The 26,706-nt window shown below is 37.4% G+C and overlaps 1 protein-coding gene and 1 long non-coding RNA gene across 4 annotated transcripts; one reads left to right on the top strand and one right to left on the bottom strand.

The window, feature by feature from the left end:
- Positions 1–377: 377 nt before the first annotated feature.
- Positions 378–23,536, bottom strand: EIF3E (eukaryotic translation initiation factor 3 subunit E). 3 transcript variants are annotated; one of them, XM_085053410.1, is made up of 14 exons: positions 23,377–23,536; positions 21,516–21,630; positions 19,422–19,472; positions 18,416–18,533; positions 15,712–15,754; positions 15,151–15,255; positions 13,048–13,173; positions 11,438–11,562; positions 10,586–10,712; positions 8,600–8,701; positions 7,855–7,964; positions 2,238–2,340; positions 1,643–1,777; positions 378–541 (listed from the first exon to the last, which is right to left on the bottom strand). In XM_085053410.1, exons 1-14 carry the CDS (start codon positions 23,464–23,466, stop codon positions 503–505), a joined length of 1,389 nt encoding a protein of 462 aa, XP_084909536.1. In that variant the 5' UTR covers positions 23,467–23,536; the 3' UTR covers positions 378–502. The 3 variants fall into 3 exon arrangements, with proteins under 3 accessions (XP_084909536.1, XP_084909535.1, XP_084909537.1); XM_085053409.1 differs by lacking the exon at positions 19,422–19,472 and adding an exon at positions 19,533–19,589; XM_085053411.1 differs by lacking the exon at positions 19,422–19,472.
- LOC146442334 (uncharacterized) lies at positions 4,058–5,092 on the top strand. Its single transcript, XR_014850231.1, has 2 exons — positions 4,058–4,320; positions 4,386–5,092. It is a non-coding gene; the product is annotated as an uncharacterized LOC146442334 (long non-coding RNA).
- Positions 23,537–26,706: the final 3,170 nt, after the last annotated feature.

Raw genomic sequence — 26,706 nt, forward strand, 5'->3', positions numbered from 1 at the left:
TGAAAGATACGGGCTACATATGCCTTTGCTCTTCCAAGCTTCTCCTATAACAAGCAAAAACATGGAAGTGCAGAAGAAGATTTTGGCTTGACAACAGGTTCAATAAATAAACCATGGTCCACATGGTTTATATGTTTGTACCACACACTTTTATTTTTTTAAAATGCAACATTTGCAACACGTAGTAAAAATCGATAAATCCCTTCTTCCAAACTCAGACAGCCCTGAGAGCAAAAGCATCCTTTGGTACAAACAAATCTAACAGAACTGACATCCTACATTTTGCAAAATGTGTTTCAAAATGCTGTAGAATACCATAATGTTAAAAAGCCCCTATATAACATAAGAGTGCATTTAAATCAGACACACACATACTGTTAAAAGTAGCCAATTTTATTCAAATAACATTAGCTCTAACATATAATTACTTTTTCTCAAAAAGGTTTCACATTTATGTGTTGTCTAGTCAAATAAACAGATTTCCCCTCACGGCAGAAGTATTTCAATAGAAGCCAGAGTCTTGAGTAGCCCAGTTAGGTGCCTAAAAAATGAATAAAAAAGGGTTAGAAGTTACTACATTATCTAATAGTTACCAAAATTTATGACACATAAACTTAAAAAATTCTAATACTGTCTATGGATATGAAGTGGGAATGCTGTTAATTAGTGAAGGATACCCTGTAAGATTAAAGCAACTGTTGATATAACAGACACACATATTGTAATTAAGTTGTACAGCTACAGTCCTCCAAGCTAGCAGTTTCGAAAAGGAAGTTCTAGAAGAGTCCAATATAAATAATGGGATAATTTTTCAGCTATATTTTGAAAATAATGGCACACAAGTTTCACGTGACTTCCCATTAACAATAAACTGTGCACCACTGCTTCTCCAACTTCCACCAGTATTTCAGCCAAGCAGTGAGGAGGCTCAATAAAACTTTCAATGTTTAAGCTCTTTGACTGTGTGGTTTGCTCTGTCTGACTTTTTTTGTTTGTTTTAAACATGTATGGGTGGGTCCTTAGTGGACCTGAGAGTTATCCATCCCCCTTACAGTGCTGCTCTCCCTCACAGAGCTTCCCACATTGTAATGTGGAGGGAAGCAAAACCAGGTATCTTGCCAACTTTCTCATTTTCACTGGTTCTACTTAAACCTTTCAATGACTTAATTATATTCTCTAGAATTTCATTAAATGGGTTTAACAGTTAGAGTTTTGCACAACTCCTCTTCCATGTTCCAGTTGTAAGCACCATTCATTCTTCTTTCAATACCACATATGCACTTATAATACTTTAAGTACAACTCACTTGGAAAAAGCACTATAACTACTTTCATAGGTGTCACACTTCATAATCTGCCACTAACAAATGGTGAAGGAGACCATTTAAACAAAGCAGAGCAGCAAATGACAGAAACAGTATGCAACAGAAGAAAATCTAATGATGAAGAGAAAGGCTAAAAGAAAGTAAGAACTACTGTCTAATTCTCACCATAAGAAAGTAAGCCCTTTCCAATATAATTCCTAGTATTAGAACTAGGAGTAGGTACCTTTGGTGAATTAAGGCATAGGTTAAGAATTAGATTTAAATATATCTCTCACAAAAAAGACAGCAAGAATTCAGAAAAACGTAACTTATACCAACCTCAGATCTACCACTCTGGTTCAGTTTCTTCTCAATGTTCATAGCCAACATTTGACTACGAAAAGACAGGCTTTTGGTCTTTTCAATCACTTGTTGATAAGGTGAGACTGCATTGTTGCCCATGACCACATGGCCCTAAAACCCAGCAAAGACAGAAAAAAATTAACATTTGCTCACAATGCAAAGACCTTTAACATAACACTCTGCTTTCAGAACTTTCACAGATTCTCTTACAGACAAGATCAAAACATAATACATGAAATCATCTACAGTTGATTCAGGAACAGAAAGTTGTGATTTCTACTGTTTTTCTTTGCCCATGAAGTAAAAGAAATTTAATGAAAAACTCAACAAATTCACTTGGATTCATCTGGCTTTAAGAAAGAGAGTAGGTTTAGATTAGATTTCTGTGAGGGTGGAACAGGTTGCCTGGAAAAACTGTGGATGCCACATCCCTGGAAGTGCCCAAGGCCAGGTTGGATGAGGCTCTGAGCAATCTGGTATAGTGGGAGGTGTTGCTGCAGGGGGGTTGTAACTACGTGGTCTTTAATGTCCTTCAACAAAAACCATTCCATGATTCTATCTACACCCTTACCAGCTTTGAATCCAATTTGGCATCTAATCGTGCATTTCGAATTAGATTGACAATCCATCTTTCCGCTTCTTCAGGAGTCATATTCAGTTTATCTGCCAACATACTGAAAGATAACAAATTTATTAAATAGTGACAATTACCACAATCTCTGATTTTGGTAAACGTAACTAGGGGTTATGGAATACAAGTCAAACCAACACAAAATCTGGCACAGTCCACAATTTGTATTCAATAAACACTGTATACCTGGGGAGCTTACTTTCATTTCACTGACATTACTTTAAAACTTACATACATGTTCTCCTGTACATCTACCACCCCAACTGCAAATATGAAATTCATATCCTGAAGTATATATACTTACTCTGAACTACACCACATTGCTTTTAAATCGTGACCCGCACAATTTTCCTATGTTCCTAATTAAACCTTTTTAACACAAACATTCTTGGAAAAATTGTCATTCAAAAAATTTCACCACTAACATAAAACCACCACCACCATTATTAAAATCAAAACAAACAAAAAAACCCCAAAAAACGAACAACTGAATTGCTTTCATTCTTGTTTATATGCAATCAGTCAAGAAAGTATAGACTAACTAAGACCAGGAAAATGTTTAGCTAGAAAACTTCACTTCAAATTTCAGGAACATGACCCACAAGAATGAGCTTGGTATAGACGATATGACAGATACATTATGCTCAAACTTCTAGCAATTTCAAGGAAGGAAGGTGGGGGAGAACAGAGAAAGGAAAATTCTTAATCAAACATGCACTCTCGTCCAGGAATAATTCCTCCTAATAGCGTTTCCTGTGGCTTTCCAGCTAACTCCCTCAGCTTCCTGCTGGCAGTTGGCTCATACAGGGTATTTGTAACGCTCATTCTTCCATCAGCTTTCAGACTAAGGTAACAAACATGAGGTAAGGGCTACAGACATGACTAAAAACCCAGCTGGCTACACTGAGTTGCACAAGAGGTCAACTTCTCACCATTTTACAGGGCCTTGCTTAAAAATATTTTTCTCCACCTGAAAAAGTGGTTTTCTTCTTGATGATTATTTGCATCAAGTAAATACTTTATCAACTGTGAGCTCATCTCTCTGGCTGGACTTCTACATACACTTCTTCATATAGCTGTCTCTCCTATATATGGTCTTGATCTCTCCTCTTTCTCTCAACTACAAAATCAAATTCCATTTTTTTTCCCCATAGATAAACATGAAGTGAATAAAAAAAAACCAACAAAGTAACTTAAAATACTGGATTTGCACTGACTCACTTCAGCAAAATAATACAACAAATGGATAACAAATGTTTGAATTTGGAAAAATATGGGGAAGTAAAATCCAACCCCAGTTGCTACTGTTCCTGCAGACCTTTAAATCTGAGTTTGAATTAGCAATTGTGAAGGCAGACGAGAGCAGAAGACATCAGGCATGCAAATTTTTGCGGAATTATCAGTCATCTGGGCAGAACATGAGATACTTTAATAGAAAAAAAGTACAGCCACTTTATTATCCCTAATCAGTGACATTAAGCATTTGACTGGAAACTAAACTCCAAGTACACAGGGGTGTTTGTGTAATTCTCACATTTCTCTTTTAGAAACATTAGTAAGCTTTAGATAAAGTAACTACCCTTCCAGATGACCACAAGAAAGGCTAGTGCCACTACATTGGGGATTAAGCAACCCAACTTTGGGATTACAGTGTGAAATCTCCATTCTTGGAGATAAGGCCTTTCCCAGTTGATTCTTACCTAGGCATAATGGAACACTGCTGTGGGTCCTGCTCAGAGCTGTAATTGGGTTCACAGCGTTAAACCAGAGGACTTCCAAGACACAGCACCTACACTTTCCTTTTTCCTTGACAAAGTCCCCGTGTAATTGGTGGGGAAGAAGGCACAGGTTTCTAGAGAATCACTCCAAGACAGAAACTATGAAGTATTTTACATCACCTTTTCCTATTATATCTACACTCTACTATTAGCTCAGCTGATTTAGAAGTAGTTTTTTAAACTAAAAAGTGTTTTTTGAACAAACACAGTATACATGTAGCAACACAACAGAAAAAAACACCTCAGTGCAAGTATTATTTTCCTGCACAGGTATCTGGAAAACTTAAAAATCATAGAATGAAAATCACAGAACAAAAAGGAAGTAAAAACTTATTTTATATCAACTTGTAGCTTTGAGATTTACATAGATTTTAAATTTTAATATAAAATAACTGAAGTTATCAGGTAATACCTGTCTTTTAGTGAATAAAGAATAAATCTATTTAAAAACCTAAAACTTTATCACACCTTTGACACAAGAGATGACCATCCTCCTGCACTTTGTGGCAACTGGATTCCATTTTAGAGACTCCTTGCAGCCTACACTGAAGCAGCCAGCACCACCCAAAGTGCATGGGATATAGAACGTAGAGGTACCTTCCTGGTAAAGTAACACACATGGCCACAAAAGTATTCTCCATTCTTCCAGAGCAAATGCACTGAAGATCTATCCTGATTACAATTCTATAACAAACACCACTATTCTCCTACCACACTGTTAAAACAAGTACTTAATACTCTCAAGAGACATAAAATACAACTTAGTCTCATACATGTTTGACAGTTCAAGTAATAGTGACACATTTAGATTTACAAATGCACATTAACAGCTTTAATATCAAGGAAAGGATGCAATGGAAGCTGTATCATAGGTTACCACTACTTACCAATATTTCTGCTCTAATTAAATAAAAATTAGTCAATTATAACAAAACAGTATTAATATTTAAAGAATAGTCTACCATTTCAAGTTACAGTTAATTTCAAATGGCAGTTTTGCTGAAACAGTCACAAAAATTTATATCATTTCTATCCTTGTTTTATAAGGAAAATTCACTTATTTGGGTCATGCTGGGGCTAGTGTTATTAAAGTTTTCATTTACCTATAGGGCAAGCTTACTGAATTCCTCACGTGTTTATAGAAGTACAAGCCCATCTTGCATATAGTTTTCTTGTGTGTGCAATACAAAAGAAGAATGGAGGCTATTCAGCTCTTCAATTAAATACACGCACATCAAACTAACTAAAATACATTCAGAATTAACTTCATCTATTACTCCCTATTAAACATGGTATTTCAAACAGCAAACCAATCACGGGGTGATTTGGGATGCATAAATTTTAAGTCACAACTGATAAAGCAACTAGGTCCTTTGGAAAAATGTCAGCTCCCTAGGAGATAGAAGTAGAAAAAAACCCCAGGCATTTATTTCCTATTTAATATAAGGAATAGCAAGTTTCCCACTAACTGCTTTCAAATTCATTCTGAATGCTCCAACAGTACTCATCAAACAATGTTGCAACCATCTACTTTTCAGCTCCAGGATTAGCAGTGGAAATCACTTGCAAACAAAGAAATGCAAGAACTATGCCTTAGCCAAATATTCATTTCAACTGGCTAACTTCTTCAAAAGCAAGTCTGAAATGCACTAATACTTATGCACCTCATTTAATCAGCCCACATCTAATGATTATAACAGCTTGCAAAGAAATTTAAGGCTGATATCCATCATTAAAAACACAATGACCTACTGAGAACCACCTCATTACTGACAATTGATTCCATGTGCAATTAACTTAGGGATATGCTGGTAGGAGTATCCATGTCATTCTGAGATAAATGTCTCAACTCCAAATCTATCACTTGCCTCAGAACACACTATAGTGTTTATAAAGGAAGGACACTGCTACCGATATTTAGGAATCACTCACACGTAACAAGGACAGCCAACTACAGTATTTTCTATCATACTTAAAGTTGAAATATCACACACAGCACAAAAATACTAAATAAGTAATAAACACTAAATAAATGGGAATCACCTACCACAAAATGTGATAAAGCTTGCTATTTTTGCCATAATGAATCATTGGTATGCTGCCCACAGTTTATCAGTATCTTTTGATAGAGACTTGAAAAATATTTAACATACACATTGCAGAGTCTTTGCTCATTGACTGGAGCAGGTAAGAGAAGGAGACTTCTTAAAAAATATCTAGTCTCTAGTTAAAAAAGCTTAAACATCTAGTTTCATTGAAAACTTGCGCTTGAATATGTGCAGTATTCACATCACTAAAAAGAATTTATAAGAAATAGCAAGACACTATTGGGCTTTATATTCCCCAGAAACTCATCCTTAAAAGAACTGTATTTACTTTTTTCTTCTTCCAAATACTTGTTCAAACCCCTTTATGCCTAGGTGTGCAGCTCTCTGCTTAAAGTGATTTTAGACAGAGCATCAGCCCTCTTATAAAAATGACTATTAGGTGGGCAAAAGCTCTGCTCACAGCATGTAGCTCCATTGACTATTAGGACTACATGCTTAAAACCCAATACACCACAGCTGATTAAAATGCTCAAATCCACTGTTGCCCTTTTACATCAAAGCCATTGACTATTTTAAGTTGATACAAAGGATAAAAAAAAGTATTTTCCAAAGGCAATGCAGACAAATATGTCACCTAGTGACTGAAGATTAAAAGTAGTAAGAATCAGTCCTTTCTCCAACTATACGTATCCGTAAGAAAAGCAGTCCATTCAAGGAGTTTGCAATATTAAGACAATTTTCTCTCAAATCCCTTTCTTTTGAAATCAGGCAGTCTAAAATCTTTTCCTCAGAGGACGAGATGCACACATTTGCTCTGCAAACAAGCTAGTAACAAGACTTCGTGGAACTTGATCGATTCAACAGCCTTCATTTCTGCTGTCTCAAGGATCTCTGCACTGCTCTCTATCAGTGAGATTTTTACAGCATTCAGAGTTTTTCACTTCATGTTTTCCTTTTTAATTTAAGCAATGTGGAAATATGGGGAATGTGGCCAAAGGCCAAACAGAAAGAGATCTCAAGCATACACAGTATCTTCCCATTTCGGTTTTTTTTTTTTTAATATATATACAAGAGAGGCATCAGAGCTGATCCATTTGAAAAGTCTGCATTTATAAAATAAATCTGAACAACAGACATATTTGCTAACGACAATTCTTACAGCTGAATCACTCACTTTGTGCCACAGGGAGTAAGATTCTTTGATTTCTATTTTATTAATGAAAAAAGCAATGCGATTCTAATAAATTTCAAAGAACAAACCTATAAGATAGACATGGGTATCTGTATCTACTAAATAAAAATAAATTTAAACAATTACTGTATTTGCAATTTGTATTTACTTAGCATTAACATTCTACTTCAACATGTGGAATTGAGCTCCAAATGACGCCACCAGGACTGGTTATGAAAGTTCCCATTAAATCCAGTATAGACCCAGTAGAGATCTTAAACCCATAACAAAGTTTTAGCTTGGAAGTACAGCTTGTTTGGGGAACTAGGGGTGGTAGAGAGGTTATTTTGAAGTTAAACACAATAATTCAACACTGAAATGTAACTGTAATTCAAGTACATCACATCAGAGCTATAAAACTAGAAACAATACTATCAAAATGAAATTTCAGTTAGGATTTTATCTGCTGACTGAATACTTTACTACTGAAGTTTACCCAGTTTGTCAAACTGCCATCCATGACTGATTTTCTGAACTGACAAATGAAGATGTTCTCTTACCCAATGCTGATGCACTGATGGATGCGACAGAAAGTCTCAAATATAAAGAGACGGGCATTCTCAATGAAGTCCTCAAGGCAAGCCACTAAGAAGAAATCATTCACAAGCACCTGAAAGTGTATGCAGAAAGAGAACATGAGAACAAACACGTGAGCAGAAATTTACCAGTAGACACTGCCAATAACTAAGCAGCACACAGTATACCTAAAAACATTATTGCTATGCTTGAAGAGGTGGAGAAAAAGCTATACTTTAGCAATAGTTTTCATTGTTCAGCATCTTACTAAATTTAAAATGCATGCTAACATGATCACTGAGGTTTGACTCAAAGAGACTAAGGCTGTAACTCTACTGAAGGTCAAACTCTACTGCTGTCCTAACTCTACTGAAGATCCTTTCAATGCAAGATGTGACTCCCCACTCATGTTTCACAACAAAAGGCAAATCTGAGCTTTTCTTCAAGCATTTCTCAAACTTTAATGGAAAACCTTAGCTTAGCCAAACGCATGATTGCCTATTTGCTGCTTCTTCTAGAACTTCTTAAATATAATGTTATTAACAGTAAGTCACATTTCAGCATTATGAGTTGTCAAAAAACTCAACACCATCCAAACAAGAATTAAATTTTATCAGAAAACACTGGCAGTGGAATCAAACACCACTTCAAACAAATTAACTGGCCACTGTGAATTTTAGAGGTCTTTACTTAAAGGCAAAGGAGTCTTATAAATATTTTAAGTCTTACTGTTTCACACTCTCTCAGCTTCTTCTGTGCTCCATCAAAATCAAAGTTAACATACAAGCATTCCACAAACTCTGTGATAGGGTCCCTGTATGTGTAGGACTCCTGTAAAAAAAAATTAGGAACAATATTTGAAATCAAGGCCATACGGTCACGTGAGTTTTCCTTATATTCTTAAAAATCCCCAAATAATAGTGGAAACAAGTGCATACATCACCTTAAAATAAAGGTGAACTTTCCAATTCCTCTTATGAAAGCTACATAAATGTGCTTCCTCCCAACAGTCTGGTTAAACAGCCAGAGGTGTAGTGTCACCTTCAGCATTTACTGCTGTAATCTTTGGGTTAGGAAAGTGCCTGGAGACTAAAGTAGTCTCTGTATCAAGCCTCCAAATTTCATAAAGATATGACAGAATAGTCTTCCTAAATTCTGATTTCAAAGATGACTCCTACACCAAATGCTTCATATTTTAAACTGAATGAGCATTTGATTTTCATGGACAAAATAGCTAAGAAAATTGCTACTTTCTATACATAAAATACTTATATACAATTGTATAAATTCAGATGTAATTAAGAATCCCCTTATGTGTTTCTAATGCATATTTTAAGACACCCTCAATCAATATGCATCAATATCTGCTTTAGCATACAGTAAGATCAACAGGCTAAGGGAATTCCTGAGAGAGAATTTGAAGGATCAGAGTTATTTTTTTGTTCCCCAAAGAACTGTATCTACAATCTCATTATTTAGATTTAAAATTCAGTTTTATATATAAATGTTTTTCACATAAATATTATACTTGTTAACTATTATTAACACTCACTTTGAAAAACAGTCTTAGAATGAGCATCTCTTGAATTCAAAAAACAACAAGTTGCTTACCTATCAGTACCTATCAATACTTGCAAAGATGTTGCACGTATAAACAATCCTTTCCTGCTACTAGATCAGTACCATGTAAGTTACTTCAAATCTATGAAACCTCTACCAGATAGTGATTTAATATCACAAATCATACAGAGTAGAAGACTACTAAGAAACCTGATAGGAGATTTCAAAACCAAAGCCCAACTTGGTATTTCCAAGAGGAATACCCTAACAGTGTGCAAGATTAAACAAAAGCAAGAAGTACTAGAAATTCATATCATATTAGAAGCTCAATGTTACAATCAGATTTCAGATAAAAGATGAGTCATAGCACATAACACTAATTTAGTTTCTTATGCTTCTAATGCTACTTTTTGTGAACATTAATGCTTAAAACCAGATTAAGGGGTCACTAAAATTTGATCTTTGCATTGCTCATGCTTTGCATAGGTAGTTTTCCAAATGACTGAAGTGCATATAATTGACTGCTAGCTTGTAATAACTGTATTGTCATATTAATATACATACACACAGACATATTTATGATTTACAACATTATCAAGTGTTTGAAGTGTAATGGCTTGTACACAAGTGGCATGCTGATTTCAGATAAAAACCCGGACCATAACCTCGTTGACTGCTATCAAGCACAGTTCTTTTATTGCTCTTCTCTGTATCTCCATCCTCATGTAACTGTGACAACAGAACCAATTTCAAGAGAATGCACATCAACTCAAATCAACACACACAATTCAGTGGCTCTGAAATGCAAGAAAGAACCCTTATTCATACAACAATTTCTCATACAGATGGTTGAATAAGAAGAATCAGATCCATAGCCATTTCATATCTCACTGAATTTCCTGCATTTAATCATATAGAAAGTAAGAACTGAGTGCATACTCTATTGTACTCATTGTTGATTTATATGAAAGGAGGAAAAAAAAATGATTCTGTCCTCCACTGACCGATATGCATTTTACTTCAGTAAAAACTTTCACTGACAAAAAACAAGTATCAAAATACCTCAAACCCTAACCCAGGTATATTATTAGAAGAAAGTTATCATGAAGTCTCTATAAAAAAGAGGCAGAAAATACCAGACACTGCTGTCCTTACCTGCTGAATAACTTTGACTAGATCTTTCAGCACTTGTCTGCGTTTACGAACATCCTTATTTGTTATGACTGCAGTAGTCAAATATCTGAGGATATGTGGGCACATTGTCTGAATTGCATTGAGATATCTAGAAAGAAAAAACACAGGTAAGATGCAGAACTTAAAAGTACACTGAATTTGTTGATGACACTCAAATGGGAGGAGGTGTTAACTCCTCAAAGGCAGAGAGGCCCTGCAGAGAGATCCCGACAAAGGAATCAGAGGGCTGGACAATCATCAATTCTATTAAGTATAACAGCAAGTGTCAGATTCTGCATCTGGAACAGGGCAACCCTGGAACTACGTACAGACTGGGGAATGAGAAGCTGGACAGCAGAAAGGGGACCTGAGGGTTCTGGTCAACAAGAAGTTGAATATGAGTCCCAGTGTATCCTGGCAGCCAGGAGGGCCAACCAACTCTGTGCTGGTGGACATCAGGCACAGCATCGCCAGCTGGGCAAGGGAGGGATTGTCCCACTCTGCTGCATACTGCAGTGGCCTCACCTGGAGTCCTGGAGACAGTTTTGGGTGCCACAAAAAAATAAAATATCAAGCTAGCAGAGAGCATCCAAGTGAATGCAATGAGGACTGTTAGATCTACATAAAATAATTCAATCCTCTCACAAATAGATACAGTGTTTTGATTATCATGTTCAGTCTCAGATTTCCCTGAAGAATAATTTTAAATAGCTTTTTACAAAATTAGAGTAGAACAATACCTTCAACCCTGCAGCCTGAAGCTCAACAAGTGTGCATATTTGTCATCTACCTTCAATTTGATGTAAAGATGCCATATAGTAAAACTCAACTTACTGTGGCTGATAGAGAAAAAGGTCAATGATGTTGTCTCTCCCTTTAGGATGATTAAAAAACACGAACAAAGACCAGTGGATGAGCCATGTTCTTTGCTGAAGAGACTGCAGTGGAGAGCTGACGGACTAAGCAAAAATATAACATTGGTTCAATTCAAACATAACACAAAGTTTGCTTGAATACTAATCCATGGTAACCTGTAGTTGCTCAAAATGACATTATTTTGCATTAGCTCCTTGTAACTGTCATCACGCTCAGGTAGAGTTTGATATCCAACTTTTTTGTCATCTCAATGATATGTCTACAGAAAATTATAAGCACAATAAATTTTCCAATATTATATTCCAAATTGTTTGCCAAAATTTGCATTTTGTTTATGGCTAGAGCAGAGATTTTAGCTCTCCAAGACCACCATACTAACCTAATTTACGTCCCTTTTTAATTCTGAACGTTGTTCCTTGTATTCCCTCTTCCCTCAAATGTGATCTAAGAAACTACCTGGCTTCTTCACCTTTTCTGTTTTGCTTCCTTTCCAAATCATCACAAGATTGGCTTTTTTTTTTGTTTTTTTTTGCCATAGACCCTCAGGCAACAATGAAACTCTATCATCACTTTTAGCCAAGAAAAAATAATGTAATTATCTTCATTTAAACCCACTGATAATGGACAAACAAAGGCTCAGCTACAAGAACCTGCATTAGCTCCAGATTTCAACAGCACTTTAAACAGACTGCAAAACAACACGCTGAGGATTAACTGACAAAGTAAGTAATCATCACTCCAAAGAGCATGATAACAAACTGCAATGATTCTACCCTAAAAAAATCTTGGTGTTTAATGAAAAAGTCAAATAGTTTATTATAACCATACAGAAACATAAAGACAAAATTACAGAAGAAAATTTGTTAACACTAATTATCTGCCACACAGAAAAAGAATGACTGAGGGACAAAAAAAAGTACAGTTTTTCAAGACTCTGGCTCAGGAGAGTAAAACTTCCACATCTCAGATATGGCCAGTGAAACTCCACAAGCTGGCCAGAGGAAGACTGAGAGGCCCCTAATCCCTTCAGTTGCTCTGAATTAGTCCTGCAGCCCCACTCTCCCCTTATGCTCTTGGTGCTCATCTGAACTCAGGAGAGTTTTGTCAAGAAAGCTCAACTAGCTGAAAACTGTTTCCAAATACAAACTGTCTTGCATTTTCTGCCAAAAGCACTGTCTTCATGAGATAACAAGGTTTATTTACATGCATTTTATTCTTTACAGAAAATGAATAGTACAAGTATCTGAAATTTAAGCAACAATTTCACACAATGAAATTGTGAGTTTGAGTTGCTCTCAAACTCATCCTTAAGATTTGTTTGTTCATTGGAAATATAATTGAAAATATAGAGGAGAACTTTTTAAGGTGTAAAGAGGCAAGCAATTTGAAAAAGAATGCTTCGTTACTCCTCCATGAACATCCTTCAACTCTCCCACTGCCAATAAGAGTGTATCAAGTGAAAAGGTGGTAACCTACTCCTAAACAAGACTGCAAGTGATTTATAATAAAGCTTGAATACTAGCACCTCTAACCTCTCACTTTGCTAACATGCCCAATATTTTACTTACATTATTATCTATTGTCTCCTTTAGTCTTGTGAGATCTTCCATGGCTGCATCCCAATTCTGCATCAGGATTTCAGATGCCAGTTTTCCCCAAAGAGAACTCAAAGCATTTCTGTCTGTTGCTGGAACCTAATTTCAACAATAGCAACAAAGTCACACTCTTAAGTATTTTTTTTTTAAAAATATTATTTACTTTCAAAATCACAAAACATATTTTCTGGCAGTATTTTTAATTTACAAAATATCTATTTTGCATAGTCCTAACTCTTCACATTAAGTGCTTTTTTTTCCCCCCTCAGAAACGCAGCTCAGGCACAGAAGAAAAAACAGTAGTAAAATTTCTTAAGCACAAACTAGGAAATCCTGTCAAAGTAAGACAAAGATCCATGCTGCTGCAGTTTCAGTTAAAAAAAAAAATAAAAAAGACTAAGCAGCAGATAACACACTGGTTCCAATTTTTTTTTGTTTGTTTGTTTCACCATATAAAATGCTTCTTATCTAGTAAAACAAGATTGTTACAAGGCAGGCTCCTGAAGAACTCATAATAATAAGTAACCACCTTCAAAAAGCTAGCATTCCAAACTCTTCCTGCTAATGCTTTGCCCAGAAGTGTACTTGTTACAGAAATGTCCAGAAGAACCCAACTTTGCAGCAGTGAACCTATTTCCTGTAAGAGTAGTCCCAAGATCAAGCTGTGTTAGTTTTATACAGGAACGAGTTGCACTACATCATTCACAGTGTCAAATTCTGTTCTCAGACTGGTTACAATAGTTCTTTCACAGATTATGTTTCATCACACAGAACTTTAAACAAATCTTCTCCCATCAGAATTAGTAACAAAAGTCCTATACTAAACTAATACTGGCACAAAATCAGTACTTCACTTTTTAAGATTAGTAACTTGACATATAAGAACATAATGCTATGTCCAGGATTAAGGCATGAAGAATTAAGGATAGTTGTCCGCAAACCTACATACATAGGTTTCATTTCACCTCTTGGCACATAAAAAGAACCTGTACCACTGAAAATCAGCTTTAGCATCAAAATTTAAACGAAGAACTCAACTAATTCCTCCTTTAAACCCTAGTCTTCTGATTAAAGATACGTTTTCCAATTTTTCTTCTTTAATTACAGTCAATTACAGATATTATTGTGATCAGCAGTATTTCAGAGTTAAGATTACTTTTAGATGAGAATAGAAATTAGCACGAAAAAAGTATCAACATATGAACCACTACATGTTTTCAGCAATCACTGCACAGATCAATGAGATACTGACTTACAAACTCCATCAACCAAGATGCCAATTTAGCAGATACTTAGTTGAGAAGGTTCACATGCTCTGCACTGGTTCCAAATCACTTAATTAGAGGTAGCTATTCACAATAACTGCTTTTAGGTACTGCAGCTGTTCCAGCTACGTTATCTAGATCTCCAAGCAGTTACCTTAAATTTCCGTTTGTTAGTAAAGCAACACATTCACTGACTACCAACAAGGAATACACTGTGTTGAGATTCTTACAAGACATGAAGTCTTTATTCTCAAAATTCACTCCCACAAGTAACAAATGATATGAATTAAAACAACATTAAAAGAGTTGCTTCAGAGACAATGGATCTGGTTCTACATTCATCATCTAAGCTGTTCACGTTTCATAGGGAGATGATTTATACTCTTAAATCCATCGCAAAGTTCAACAGAGGACATTTGAGAGTCCAGATATGAAGGTGGCACTTCACCATTACCACCGATTACATTCAATATGCATGCTTTGCACTGCTGTTGACTACACCTGTGCACAAAACCAAGTATTCATAAAAACAAGTATTCATTTTGCTGTACAATTAAATGTTACAAGACCTACACATTTTAAAGAACAATTCTGAATTCTGCTTCAAAATATCAGAATTACTAAACAATACTGATGCTTATTAACAAGTTCTGTAAACTTTGGAATACAGTAATTGCCTCAAAAAGCTTAAAAGTATTATATTCTAAGAATGAATATGGACAATTTACTGGTTTAAATATTTCATTGAGCAAAACACCCAACAAACTTACCACAAAACTAAACCCCAAACCACCAACCAAGCAAAACTTACCAGAACCCTAAAGAAGTAGAGATATTCGGCAGCTCCTGAGTAGTTACCACACTCATACTGGAATTTTGCATACCTGTAGAGTGTATCTAGGTACTCCTGCCTAAACTGAAAAGGAATACAATAAAAGCTTTTATTCACTAGGAAAAAAACCACACTAACAGAAGCCAATTTTAATAGTAGTGTAAGCTTTGGAATCTGTAGCTTTTCAAAAAACACTGTACATATGAAAAGACAATAGAAAACTATTATACCCTCAATCCATGCTATGGAATGAAAGATTACACCAGTACTGGAAAAAGGTGAAAACTTGCATTACAAAGTAAAGCACCTAAGTTACACAGGTGCAGCTAGCATTATGTTTCAGATTTTTTTGTTTGTTTGTTTGCATAAAAATTAAAAGTTCAAAGACTTAAATATGTTGATATTAGGAGTTCTGCCTCTTAGCTGCATTGATAGGAGACAGGGAAAAAGGCTAGGCCACACTTGGTCAAAATGCTGTCAGCTGTGAGGGAGGTTGGGTGGACATACTTAGAACTGAATTGCAGCAGCTAAAACACTTACCCCATGCTTCTCAGCTAAATAGTCAAACAGCATCCGACCATCTCTGTAATAAAAAGACAGAAAGTGCTCTGTTACAAAATAAATTGAGAGCCACCATGCAACATACTACACAATGCAGCATCATTTTAAAGGTAAAATACACAAAACTGAGCATGAATTTAGAGCATAATTCCTTCACTTGTTCAAAAGCAGCTGCAGAAATACTCATCTATTACTAAAGTGTCAGAAAGTTTCAAAACCTTAAAATTATTCTGATTTTAAATAATGAAAGTTACCTGCAACAATAACTCCAGTTAAGAAAGGGTGGAAGGTTGCTTTAAATTTGATAGCATCCTTAGCTTTCAGTATGCAAGGTAAATTCTAAATTAAAGCTCTTCTCACTCTCATATTCTAATTCCAGTAGAACATACTTTAAGGACAAGGAATACTGACTATCACTCTGCAATTTTAAAGTCAACGTCCTCCAACAGTTGCTTAGAAAAGTGAAATATTTTGGCTTATTCTTGAAAGACCTGCAAAGTCTCCTTTACACATCATTTCCCAGACTTGGATATTCCAACCAGTGCTGTCTTGGATCAAAAGCCACGATCTAAAGTCCTGATAATATGCAGGTAAGAATTTGATACATATTCAAAGTCACCAGCAGGAGCTCCCAAAATCAAAATCCCAGAATCAAAAGCTCTTTCTACTGTCTACAGCACACTACTTAGATCTGGACAGACGGACATCTTTCAGCCCAATTCTAGCCATTACTATCTAACCCCAATAATCTGGATTAGCACTACTGCCAAACCAAAAACCAAAACCAGAACTTCTGAGCTGTGAAGTTTCCAGAAATTTTACAAACAAAAATCACACACCAGTTGTAAAACAAAACTTGCTGCACATGAGTAGTTGGGCTAATGTTCTATAGGATTAGGCAAGTTATATTCCATGCATTTATTGATTGTATCTCTTGCCCCCAAAGAAAGCATTTCTAATTTGAAGTACATACTACTGACCAATTTCAGTGAATCAATCAAATAACAGAGCACATTTCCCAAGAAATGGTTGTATTTTAATAACATCTTTCTAGACTAAGTATTATTATAAAAACCTGGCTAAAGGCAAACAAGAATTGGACAAGACCTCTATATGTTCAATTAGATTGGAATAGTTATGGTAATATCAAGATTTTCAAGATAGACTCAATTGCCATATTAACTGGGACTTTCAAAGCTGTACCTCCAAAAGCAAGTGGCTCCTGGTTTTGCATAATCACAAGTAATAAACAAATGCAATTTCTTTTCTTTAGGTAATTACCCAACTTGAACATCCTTTCTGAAATCAGATACAAAGGCAGCTTACTTAGTTAATGTTTTTTACAGCAGAAGCTTCAATACATTCTGGTGACACCAGGAAAGAAAAAAACTTCTGACATGTCGTAAAGCTAACAGATTTCATTATTCCTGCTGACATCTTGTTTCATGTGTGCATTGAGACATAATACACTGCACCTCACCATTTCTGCACTGATCATGATCTAAACTAATCTACAGCAAATTCTAAAAAAAATGCCAGGAGCTGCAGGGGAAAGGAAAAAAGGATGATAATCTGTATTTGAAACAAACAGTAAATTCTAATCAAGTTACTCCCCCTTGAGGGACCCATATTCTTCTGGGGGTTTGTTCCCAAACAAAGGTATACTAATACAGAGAAGATTTCTGAACACAGAAAGAAGAGTTTGTGCATTCAATATTTTCCTAAGAAATTCCAGAAGTAATGTTACAGCCTTCCACATCAGTGGACGCATAACAGTAAACAGAAGTATAGGCTTCATCTTCAAGTTGAGCCATAGGTGCCCTGATACAGTATGCTCTATTTAAAATTCTAGGGCAGGTAAGGCTGAAGAAAGGATCTAATTAGCATTCCAGAGTTTGTCAGACACATTTACAACAGCAATAACAATGTTTCCTATGCAAAGGAAACAAGCAGTAATTTATGCCAAACAAATAGCTGCCCATATCTCTACAGAAGGTGCAGTTACTCCTCAGTGACTACAGCTGAACTCTTTCCTACAGAGCCCAATTCAAGCCTAACCACAGTGAAACTCTAATAGACCTTAGATATAATGTGCAGACACACTCATTATACTTTAACTACTCCCACAAGAAAATGTTTAAGAAATTGGATGCATCTTAGAGGGACTATTGTAAGTCCTACCTTACATCAACAAGTTGGAACAGTATGGGGATGAAGAGGGTAAGGGGGGAAAGGACAGAACACTTTAAAGAAATATGTGCTGTGAGGCTGAAAGGATGCTTATCCACCAGGCCACCCAGACTAATCTGACACTCCATAATCCTCTGTGGAAGGCAGAAAAGAGAATCTGAACTGTTTTAGCCCGTATTTCCCCTCAAAAACTCTAAACCCAATCAAAGCCAAACAAAAAAGCCCCTGTGATTGGACTGCACTGGATTATGTCCAACTTGTACAAAGTTGATTCACAAACACTAAAACCAACAGATGCCTTCTGCACAACAGGTAAAAGCACTGAAAAGAGCAAACTGTGTCCAGCAATTTCAATTACCTGACCATAAGCACTACTTAAATACTGCCTGGAAATAAAAATGTCTTTCTTGCAGTTACTACACAGAAAGCATTCCTAGCAGCAATACCTGAAAGGTACCAAAAAGCCATCTTGACAAATAATGTTAGAAATTACCTAGTGGACTGCATTTGCCTCGTAGTCTCTGGATCCTCAAACATCTTGACAATAGGTTCCGTTTCAGCTTGAAGCTGCTTCAGCTGCGCAACAACAGTTGTTCTTTTCTCACGCAAAGCTGAACACACAGATGAAAAGGTTTTAATATAATGCTTTAAGTTTTTACATGAACCAACCTGTAATTCCCTGGTGCTGACATTTGAACACATCTTCCCAATTCCTACTTCCTTGTCCTCTCAGTCAAATCTCAAACCCAGAAGTATGTAACAACTCTGTAACTTAGTAAAAACTCCTAACATTTGGTTCTTTTCCTCCTGTGTGGAGGCCACCAGAGAGCAGGTACAGCTGGAGCAGAGTCTGTATTAGACAAGGTATCTTCATGCTTCCACTAAAGGAGAAACAACGTTTCAAGTAAGTTCACTTATTCCAAATAAACTTGGAAAAAAGTAAACAGTCCAACGATTTCCACAAAGACTGATTTTCTTCTGACTGATGATCACATTCTGAAAGCACATTTATAGAATACTTAACTAATAACTGACAGGAAAAATTTCAAGCAGCTCAACCTGCAAAATTACAATTTTGAACACTCTGAGTTTAATGGAAACATTAAGCCCATTATGACAGGAAATTGAACTAACTGTTTTAGGGTGATTATTACACACAGACCCCAAATTCCTCACCAAGTGCTAGGAATGCAATAAAATGAAGATTCCATTAAAATTGAGAAGAGTGTATATGTTCAAAAAAAAAAAAAAAAAAAAGGAAAAATCACCCTGACATTGGCTATGTGACCCAGGAAACATGGGATCACAGAAGCCAAGACTAAATCCCAGGAGATAAATGCAGGAAACTGTGAGAGGGAGCCACACACCAGAACACTCAATGACACGGTGAACAGAGCAGACTTTCCTTTCATGATCTGACTACATGGATATTTGAACAGGACATCCAAGGTGCACTAACACCATAATGGTGACCCAACCTAAATATAAGAACAACTTGCCTGACAGGAAGTGTTCCAATAAGGAGAAATTATCTCCAACTTCAGTTGACTCTTGAGATTATAAAAGAGGAAGGGGAAACAGATGAAAGAAAAAACATTCAGTTGACTTACTAAGAATACGAAAATGTTTTCCTGCGACATCTCCTGGATGTGTAATTGTAAGTTGATCTCATGGAAGACAAGACAAAAGCAACTATAAATTGTGCAGGGACATTTCTAATTATAACCGTGTAAGTGCACTTAGCTTTGAGTACTTTAAACAGCGAAGTCTTAAAAAAGAACAGCATAAACTTCTAATGACACCAGTGATTCCACAAGAACCACCTGTCCATACACACATTCTGATAAGCGCTGACACATGAAGATGACACCAGAAAGATCTCAAGAGTAAGTTAAGGCCTTTGCATAGGAAGCTTTGCAAGCAAGCACCCAGAAAAATGGACTCTGTGTGAAAGAACTAGCTCTGCTTATGTCAATTGATAAAAGCCACAGATCAAACAATGCAAAGTCATACAAAAAAAAAACCCTCCAAACCCCTGCCAAACTGATGACGTAAAATCTTAGAGACGTCATGTTTTTCTTATACTCTCTTCAAACAAGCATGGAAATTGCTGGTTTTTAATGAAGGCAGTGCTCTCTGAGGGAGCAAATTTATTCAACTTTCTTGCAGCTGTGACCTTATGAAGTTATACTCTTAGGCAACCTACTTAAGTAACTGGCTATAATCAAAATTCCAAAGACATTTGAGTAGTTACTTTGCGGAAGTCTGCTAGAATTGCTATTTCTTGTGTTATTTATTAATTTAGTATTTTATTCCTTATTGACTACTGATAACAGTAATATTCTTCAACAGTTTAAAAAGGCTGAAGAAGGGAAAGAAAGAGGAATACCTACTCAGCTTTGAGATTTTTTATAGCCTTGATACAGCCTGACTTTTTTAATCAGTAGAACTGCTAAGTAACCTAAAGATGAAGCTATTGTTACAGCTGTTTATTAGATTACAGAAATGAAACCCTCTGGTTCTCATTATATATATTACAAGTCCCATGTATCACCGTACACATGCCCATAACAATATCTCATGATAGCACAGACTTGGTCAAAACATTGACTTCAACATCCATAAGTCTATCAGTTCTCTTCATATCTTTCCAAAGAGGCAAGCAGCCACCACTGCAGTATCAAGGGTCTGAAAAGACCAAGATCCAGAGGAAGAATGCAACGGCACCCAAGCCTGTTCCTTCTAAGATGCAGGCAAAATAGACTCTAGTCCCAATAGCTAAGAAAAAGGTGAGGAATTTCCCAATGCGAAAAAAGATGGAGAAATAGGAATACAGTGGATATTGAAAGACTAGGTCAGGAAGAAACAAACAAAACACCCAACTCACTAAAAAAAGAACTGGAAAAAACCCCCTCAAAATCAAAACACCCATTAACGAGAGAAATTAGAGAAGGGTAGATAAACTAATTTTCCCCCCATTCCAAAACGCTCCTCAAGATGATACAAATTTAAGCAGTAAGCAGGAAAATTCCAAAAATCATGGATAAGATAGTAAGAGATCATATTCATTATAATCTTAAAATGTATTTTCTTTTAGAAAAACAACAATTTTTATATACACAGAATTGACAAAAATATGCATTTTAAAAAACATCTTTTTCTCTCCAAAGTCTAAAAATCAGCCACAGACAGATTAATGGAATTACTTACAATGCAAATCTAGTCTTAACATACTGGATGCTTCAAAGAGAAAGTCACCAAATTACACCAAATCATTGCGCAATAGCGTTTAACTTGACAGATGAAAAGCTAGTGCAACTCCATTAGGCTACACCTTTAAAGTACTTGATGTTACCAAATCAGCATTTCAATACTTCAGAGGTTACTCAAAGGTTAAGTTCCTGACAGACCAAAACACCAAAACTTCCCAGGATTAGGGAATTCTATTTGTCTCAGCATTGCACATTCTTTTGGTAACACCGAAGATAATGGTATTATAGTTTTGGAATGCAACAAGCAAATTACCACTAGTTATTTATTATTTTAGATAGAAAGGTTGCAAAATAGGTTTTACATCTAAATGAGCAGCTTACCATGAGGAATTTCATCGGAATAAAGATTTTTGTACACATCCATAGCAAAATCCACCATGTTGGTATCACTAAGGAGATCCAGTTTTCCTTGGAGTAGCTCTTTTTCATTGTATATCTGAAACAGGAATTATTAACACATTCATTTGAATAGTGTTAAAGAGTTTCAATAATGAAACATAGTTACCTTTGCAACAGTTTATGGACTTCTGTACAATTGAATTGTTTTAAATATCAAATCTCACAGCTCTATCATTAACAGCACTTAGAAAGCTCTTAGTAAAGCCTCTCTGCATTTTCAGTCTTGGCAAAATACCAACAATTTCCTGCTATCTATGAAACATATACTTCAAGGGCTAATTAGACGGCAAGTAACATTAGTACTCTTTCAACAGGAATAGCAATTCCTATTGCAAAATTAGATACATATATATACTAAAAACCAATAAAACCATCATCATATTTTTCCTTCAAAGTACTGAATACTTTGCTGAAGTAAAATAAAATGCTGAACAGCATGGACTAGTTGAATTATTTAAAGTGGCTCTCAGAAGAGATGCACAAGATTAAATTTATAATTTAATTGTAGTGCAGATTAATCTAAAATATGTTGCTAGGTCTATAGCATAAGAACAAATTCAAAGTGGCTATGTAATTGGATGGTGTGTTTATAAACTTTTCAAATTGTTTTTTCGAGTTCATCATCCAAAATTTCACAGTGAGTTGCAAACTGCTGTTAGGTGTTGAAGATGTAGGCGAGGGCCAAATCCAGTATATTCCTCAAAAAACACATTTGAACATGGTCTGTATTGCAACTCACCATAAATGGATATCTCAGATATAGAATCTGCAGAAGTTTGATCTGGCTCTGAACATTGTGTTGCTCAAAATTAACACCACAGAATTAACTGTTTATTTAACTTCAGCTTATTTAAAAATGCTAATATAAAAATGCCCCCAAGATGACAACATTAAGCAGAATCAACATGCTAGACATGATGCCTTGTTAGGTCAAGTTGTCTCAATGTAAGAGTGGTTAATCAGTTCATTTCTGAGGCCTAAAATAAGACCTACTTTAAATTCAAAACTTATGTAACTTTACACATTTTGCTTCTATTTTAAAATAATTTAGATAGATGAGGGTTTAGTCTGAAGTATCTGAAGTACTCATGTGAGGGACCTCCGGCATTACTGGGTAGCAATATCACATAAAGATACAGCAATATAACAAAGATACGTATATAAGAAGATCAATAGGAATAATTCCAGAAGAGACTTATATTTGTTCCCAGCACAAATTCGTGATGACATGGGTTTCAAACTAAAATGAGTAAGTATCATTGGCGCAACCGCACAGAGCGCCCTGAGCTGGGGCGGCGGAACAGCCCGAGCACCAAGGGCCGCGGGGGATACCAGGGTGTCCCACTCTGTGGCACTGCGGCTGCGAGGGAGAATTATGGCTCTTCCCTTCTCCGCATACAGCTGAGAAAGACACTACACTAAATCCGAGGAAGGAGAACGTGCAGGAGTTCTGTGTTGATCGCAAGCGAGCGCTCGAGGAGCCGTGCGGCGTGATCAAGGAGCGGCTGCCTCGGGCCTCCCCTCGGACCCACTCCCATCCCTCCCTCAGCAGCCCCACACGCTTCGCTCCCCGACCCACGCGGCACAGGAGCCCCGAGCTCCTTCCTACGGAGACTCCGAGCCCCTCACGGCCGCGCCCGGCCCGCGCAGCGCCCAGGCCCACGGGAGGAAGCCGCCGGCCGCGGCGCGCCCAGGCCCACGGGAAGCTCCGGCACCTGCCAGCAGGACTTGCCACTTTCCCGCTCCAGCAGCCGGCTTTCCCAGCCTTAGGAGAGACACGCACCTCCTTGACGGAGAGGAACTCCAGCAGCGGGAAGACCAGGTGCCGGTCCAAGAAGTGCGCGATCCGGGTGGTCAGGTCGTACTCCGCCATCTTGGCGCCGGCAGAGGGGAAAGGCAGAGGCGCGACGCGGCTCTTGTGGGCGCTGCGCCTGCGCGGCTCCGCCCCGCCGGCCGCCCGGGGCAGGACTGGCGCCTGCGCACTGCGGTCTGTGGGGATGGGCGGGCTGCGAGTTTGGGGTGCGGATGGAGCTCGGCGGGGAGCTAAAGTGGGGGCGATGGCCGAGCCCTTTCCCTGCCCTGCCCTTCTCCCCTGCCCTGCCCTTCTCCCCTGCCCTCCCTTCTCCCCTGCCCTCCCTTCCCATCTCCCTTGCCGTGCCCGAGGCGCTCGTCGGGCCGGTCCGAGTGCGCGGTGCGGTGCTGGGCAGGGCCCTGGTCGCGCCTCGGGGGGGGTGAGGCGCCGGTGGAGCACAGTGCAGCAAGGGCTGGGCAGCAGTTCAGGGCAGTGCAGTTTAACGGAGTGGGGTTTCTAGAGGGGTGACTGTGTCCTCAAAGCAGCTGTGAGGTGTGAGTCCAGCTCCCACACTTTGTGCATAGTGTGGGAGTTTGGCTTTATTTAATCTGGCAAAGAGGATCTGAAAAGGGACCTAAGCTGTCCTTGGCACCAGGTGAAACGTTTGTTGAGGGTTGGTCCGTGTAGGCCAGGGTTCTGAGCTCTCCATGCTGAGGCTGTGCCAGATGAGATGCAAAAAGGAGACTGGGGAGCTGCTGGACAATGGATTCCACAGGGAAATCCAAGCGAGTACAGAAATGTATTGTTGAGTTTAGCAACAGAAATGAAAGAACCACTAATACCAATGATAACTTGCATATTTCTTGTAGCCATTGTGAGAAAGCATTGATACTGGCTGCCCAGGGAAGTGTTTGAGTCACCATCCCTGGAGGTATTTAGAAAACATGTGGATGGGGCACTTAGGGACATGGTTTAATGGTGGATTTGGCAGTGCTAGGTTAATGGTTGGACTAGATCGTGGAGCTCTTTTCCAACCTAAATTACTCTGTGATTCACCATGTTAACTCACCAGAAAGATAAAAGGGTTTTTTTCCTGTTATACTTTGTAAGTTATCTAGAGATTTTTGTCAGGACACATAGTTGAGCTTGACACACAGTCAAGCCTCAACTCTTCTCATAAAGCATGACTAAAACCTTTGTCATGAGGAAACTTTTCCTTTCCTGAGCAGAGGCATAATAATTTGTTTAGTGATTCACATAACTACAGACTATGTCTATGGTAGCTACAATAGCTGTTCATGTGGAATAGTGAGTTAATATAGTTGTAGTACAGGTTAATTTTAGACTTGGATGGTTTGTTTTAAATGTAAATGGGAGGTGAGGAATAAGAAGGTCATAACATTTACTAAGCCAATATTCAAGCACCTAGTGATGTTCTCCCTACCTTAACAGAAAGATGCAAAAGCTATAGAATTAAGGATGTGAAAGACTGGTTTTTAGAGGTAAGACTTCATTGTATCTTCATGATGCCCTGTAAGGGGGAAAAAGTATGCAGCATGAATTCAGTTCTTCATGTGACACTGAGTTATTAACACCTTCATATGAGTCTGTGATATGTGTAATTTTGTATTAGTAATACTCAGAACACCATCTGTGAGAAAGAATCCCTTTTTGTCTGCAAGACAGCCTTTTATTTTTCATAGTAATTATAGATATTATTTAGTTTGATACCTACATATCACTGATGACATACATAATCTCTAATGGTGAAAACTATCTTCCTAATTTATTTCTCCCATAATAACTATGTGGGTTTCACCAAGGCCTATTCACACTTGCCTTTTCTTTCTTCTCATGACAGTCAGGTTACAGAGCTGCCAGTGGAAAGCAGGGTGTGGAGCTGCCAGTGGAAGACCCTCAGCGCTACAAGATGCTAAAGCATTCAAGGTGCTGTGCTTCGCTCCAGTTGAGAAGTGACTGCAAAGATGTAAAGAACTAGCTGGGAAGAGCCTTTTAGAGAGAAAGAGTGTTACAACAACACTGTGCCAAGGCAAAGTATCAAGAAAATTGTTTTAAATTCCCCAAGTGGAATACACTTTGTGCTGAGGATTGCTGTTTTAAGAAGAGGGTGTCTAACTGCGTTAGCTGTACCATCCAGTGAAATAGCCCTCTTGGTGAAAATTGTTCTAAAATACATTTAAGCTTTCATGGCAGAAAAGAGTCTTAGCCACTCTTAACTGAATAACAGGAAATTTGAGTTTATTTTGAATTCTTGCAGAGACACCTGACTGAGGAATTATAAAGGCATAGTACCTCTAGGCCAAATTTCATTTTTGACATAGAACAGCCTCAAGGTGAAGGGCTTTAACCTAGTGAAGTACTTCCCTTCTGGAAATTCAGTCCACTGTACTTAAGATTCTTAGCACCAGTGTACTTAAGATTGCTAGTTTGGTAAATGAAATAAAAGCCATTTGGCTAGAATTATCTAGAAGATTATCTTAAGAAAATCGACAGGAATGTATCTTGCTTGGGCTAAGTTCTGATTTCATAATTCCTAAATAGTGAGGAAATTTCATCTAAAGGATTCTGTTTACATAATTGGTTGTCATTTATCTTATTGTTAACATGACAGTGCAATCCAACATTCTTTGAATTGTTAGGAGTAAATAATCACTAGGAAATCATAGTAAAGTATTTTTCTGTCTCACAGTATCAAAGGGAAATTGAATCTATTTTCTTCCACATCCTTTGATATGATTTAAACCTTATGTAACTTGTTTTGGGCCTTTTTTCTTATTTTGGCATTTTGTAATTCAGAAATTATACTTTTGTCTTTTTTCTTTTAACTTTGTGTCCAAAAACAAGTTTTAAATCCTGCATTCCATAAATATTTTTACACTCCTTAAAACAGAAATATTTCTAAAATTGAGAATGTATAATCTAGAGGAATTCATTGCTGTCAACTATTTCTGGATGGCGTTCAAATTTACAATAAGGGTATCTCATAATTCAGCTGAATCATCATAAAAGATGTGATTATGTTGATGTACTATTTAAACTATTTGGAAAAAAAAATGAGGAAACACAGGAGTCCAAAATGCAAGTAGTGGAACCTGGTCTAGTGGAAAAGGACCTGAGGGTGCTGGTGAACAGCAGCAGAATGTGAGCCAGCGTGTGCTCAGATGGCCAGGAAGACCAATGACACTTGACCTGTGTCACCACAAGTGTGGCCAACAGGAGCAGGGCAGTGATTGTCATCCTGTACTCAGCACTGGTGAGGCCACACCTTGATGCTGTGTCCAGTTCTGGGCCCCTCAGTTC

The sequence above is a fragment of the Lichenostomus cassidix genome, chromosome 2 (genome assembly GCF_008360975.1).
Source record: "Lichenostomus cassidix isolate B80296 chromosome 2, HeHo_3.0, whole genome shotgun sequence".
Classification (NCBI taxonomy): domain Eukaryota; kingdom Metazoa; phylum Chordata; class Aves; order Passeriformes; family Meliphagidae; genus Lichenostomus; species Lichenostomus cassidix.

Excerpts from the sequence above, each read along its gene's own strand:
- EIF3E (XM_085053409.1), bottom strand. The coding sequence starts at position 23,466 with ATGGCGGAGTACGACCTGACCACCCGGATCGCGCACTTCTTGGACCGG. Across the intron at positions 13,174-15,150 it reads TCTACTTCTTTAGGGTTCTG|GTTCCAGCAACAGACAGAAA; the intron begins GTAAGTTTTGCT and ends TGTTGAAATTAG. Across the intron at positions 542-1,642 it reads ACCAGAGTGGTAGATCTGAG|GCACCTAACTGGGCTACTCA; the intron begins GTTGGTATAAGT and ends TTCATTTTTTAG.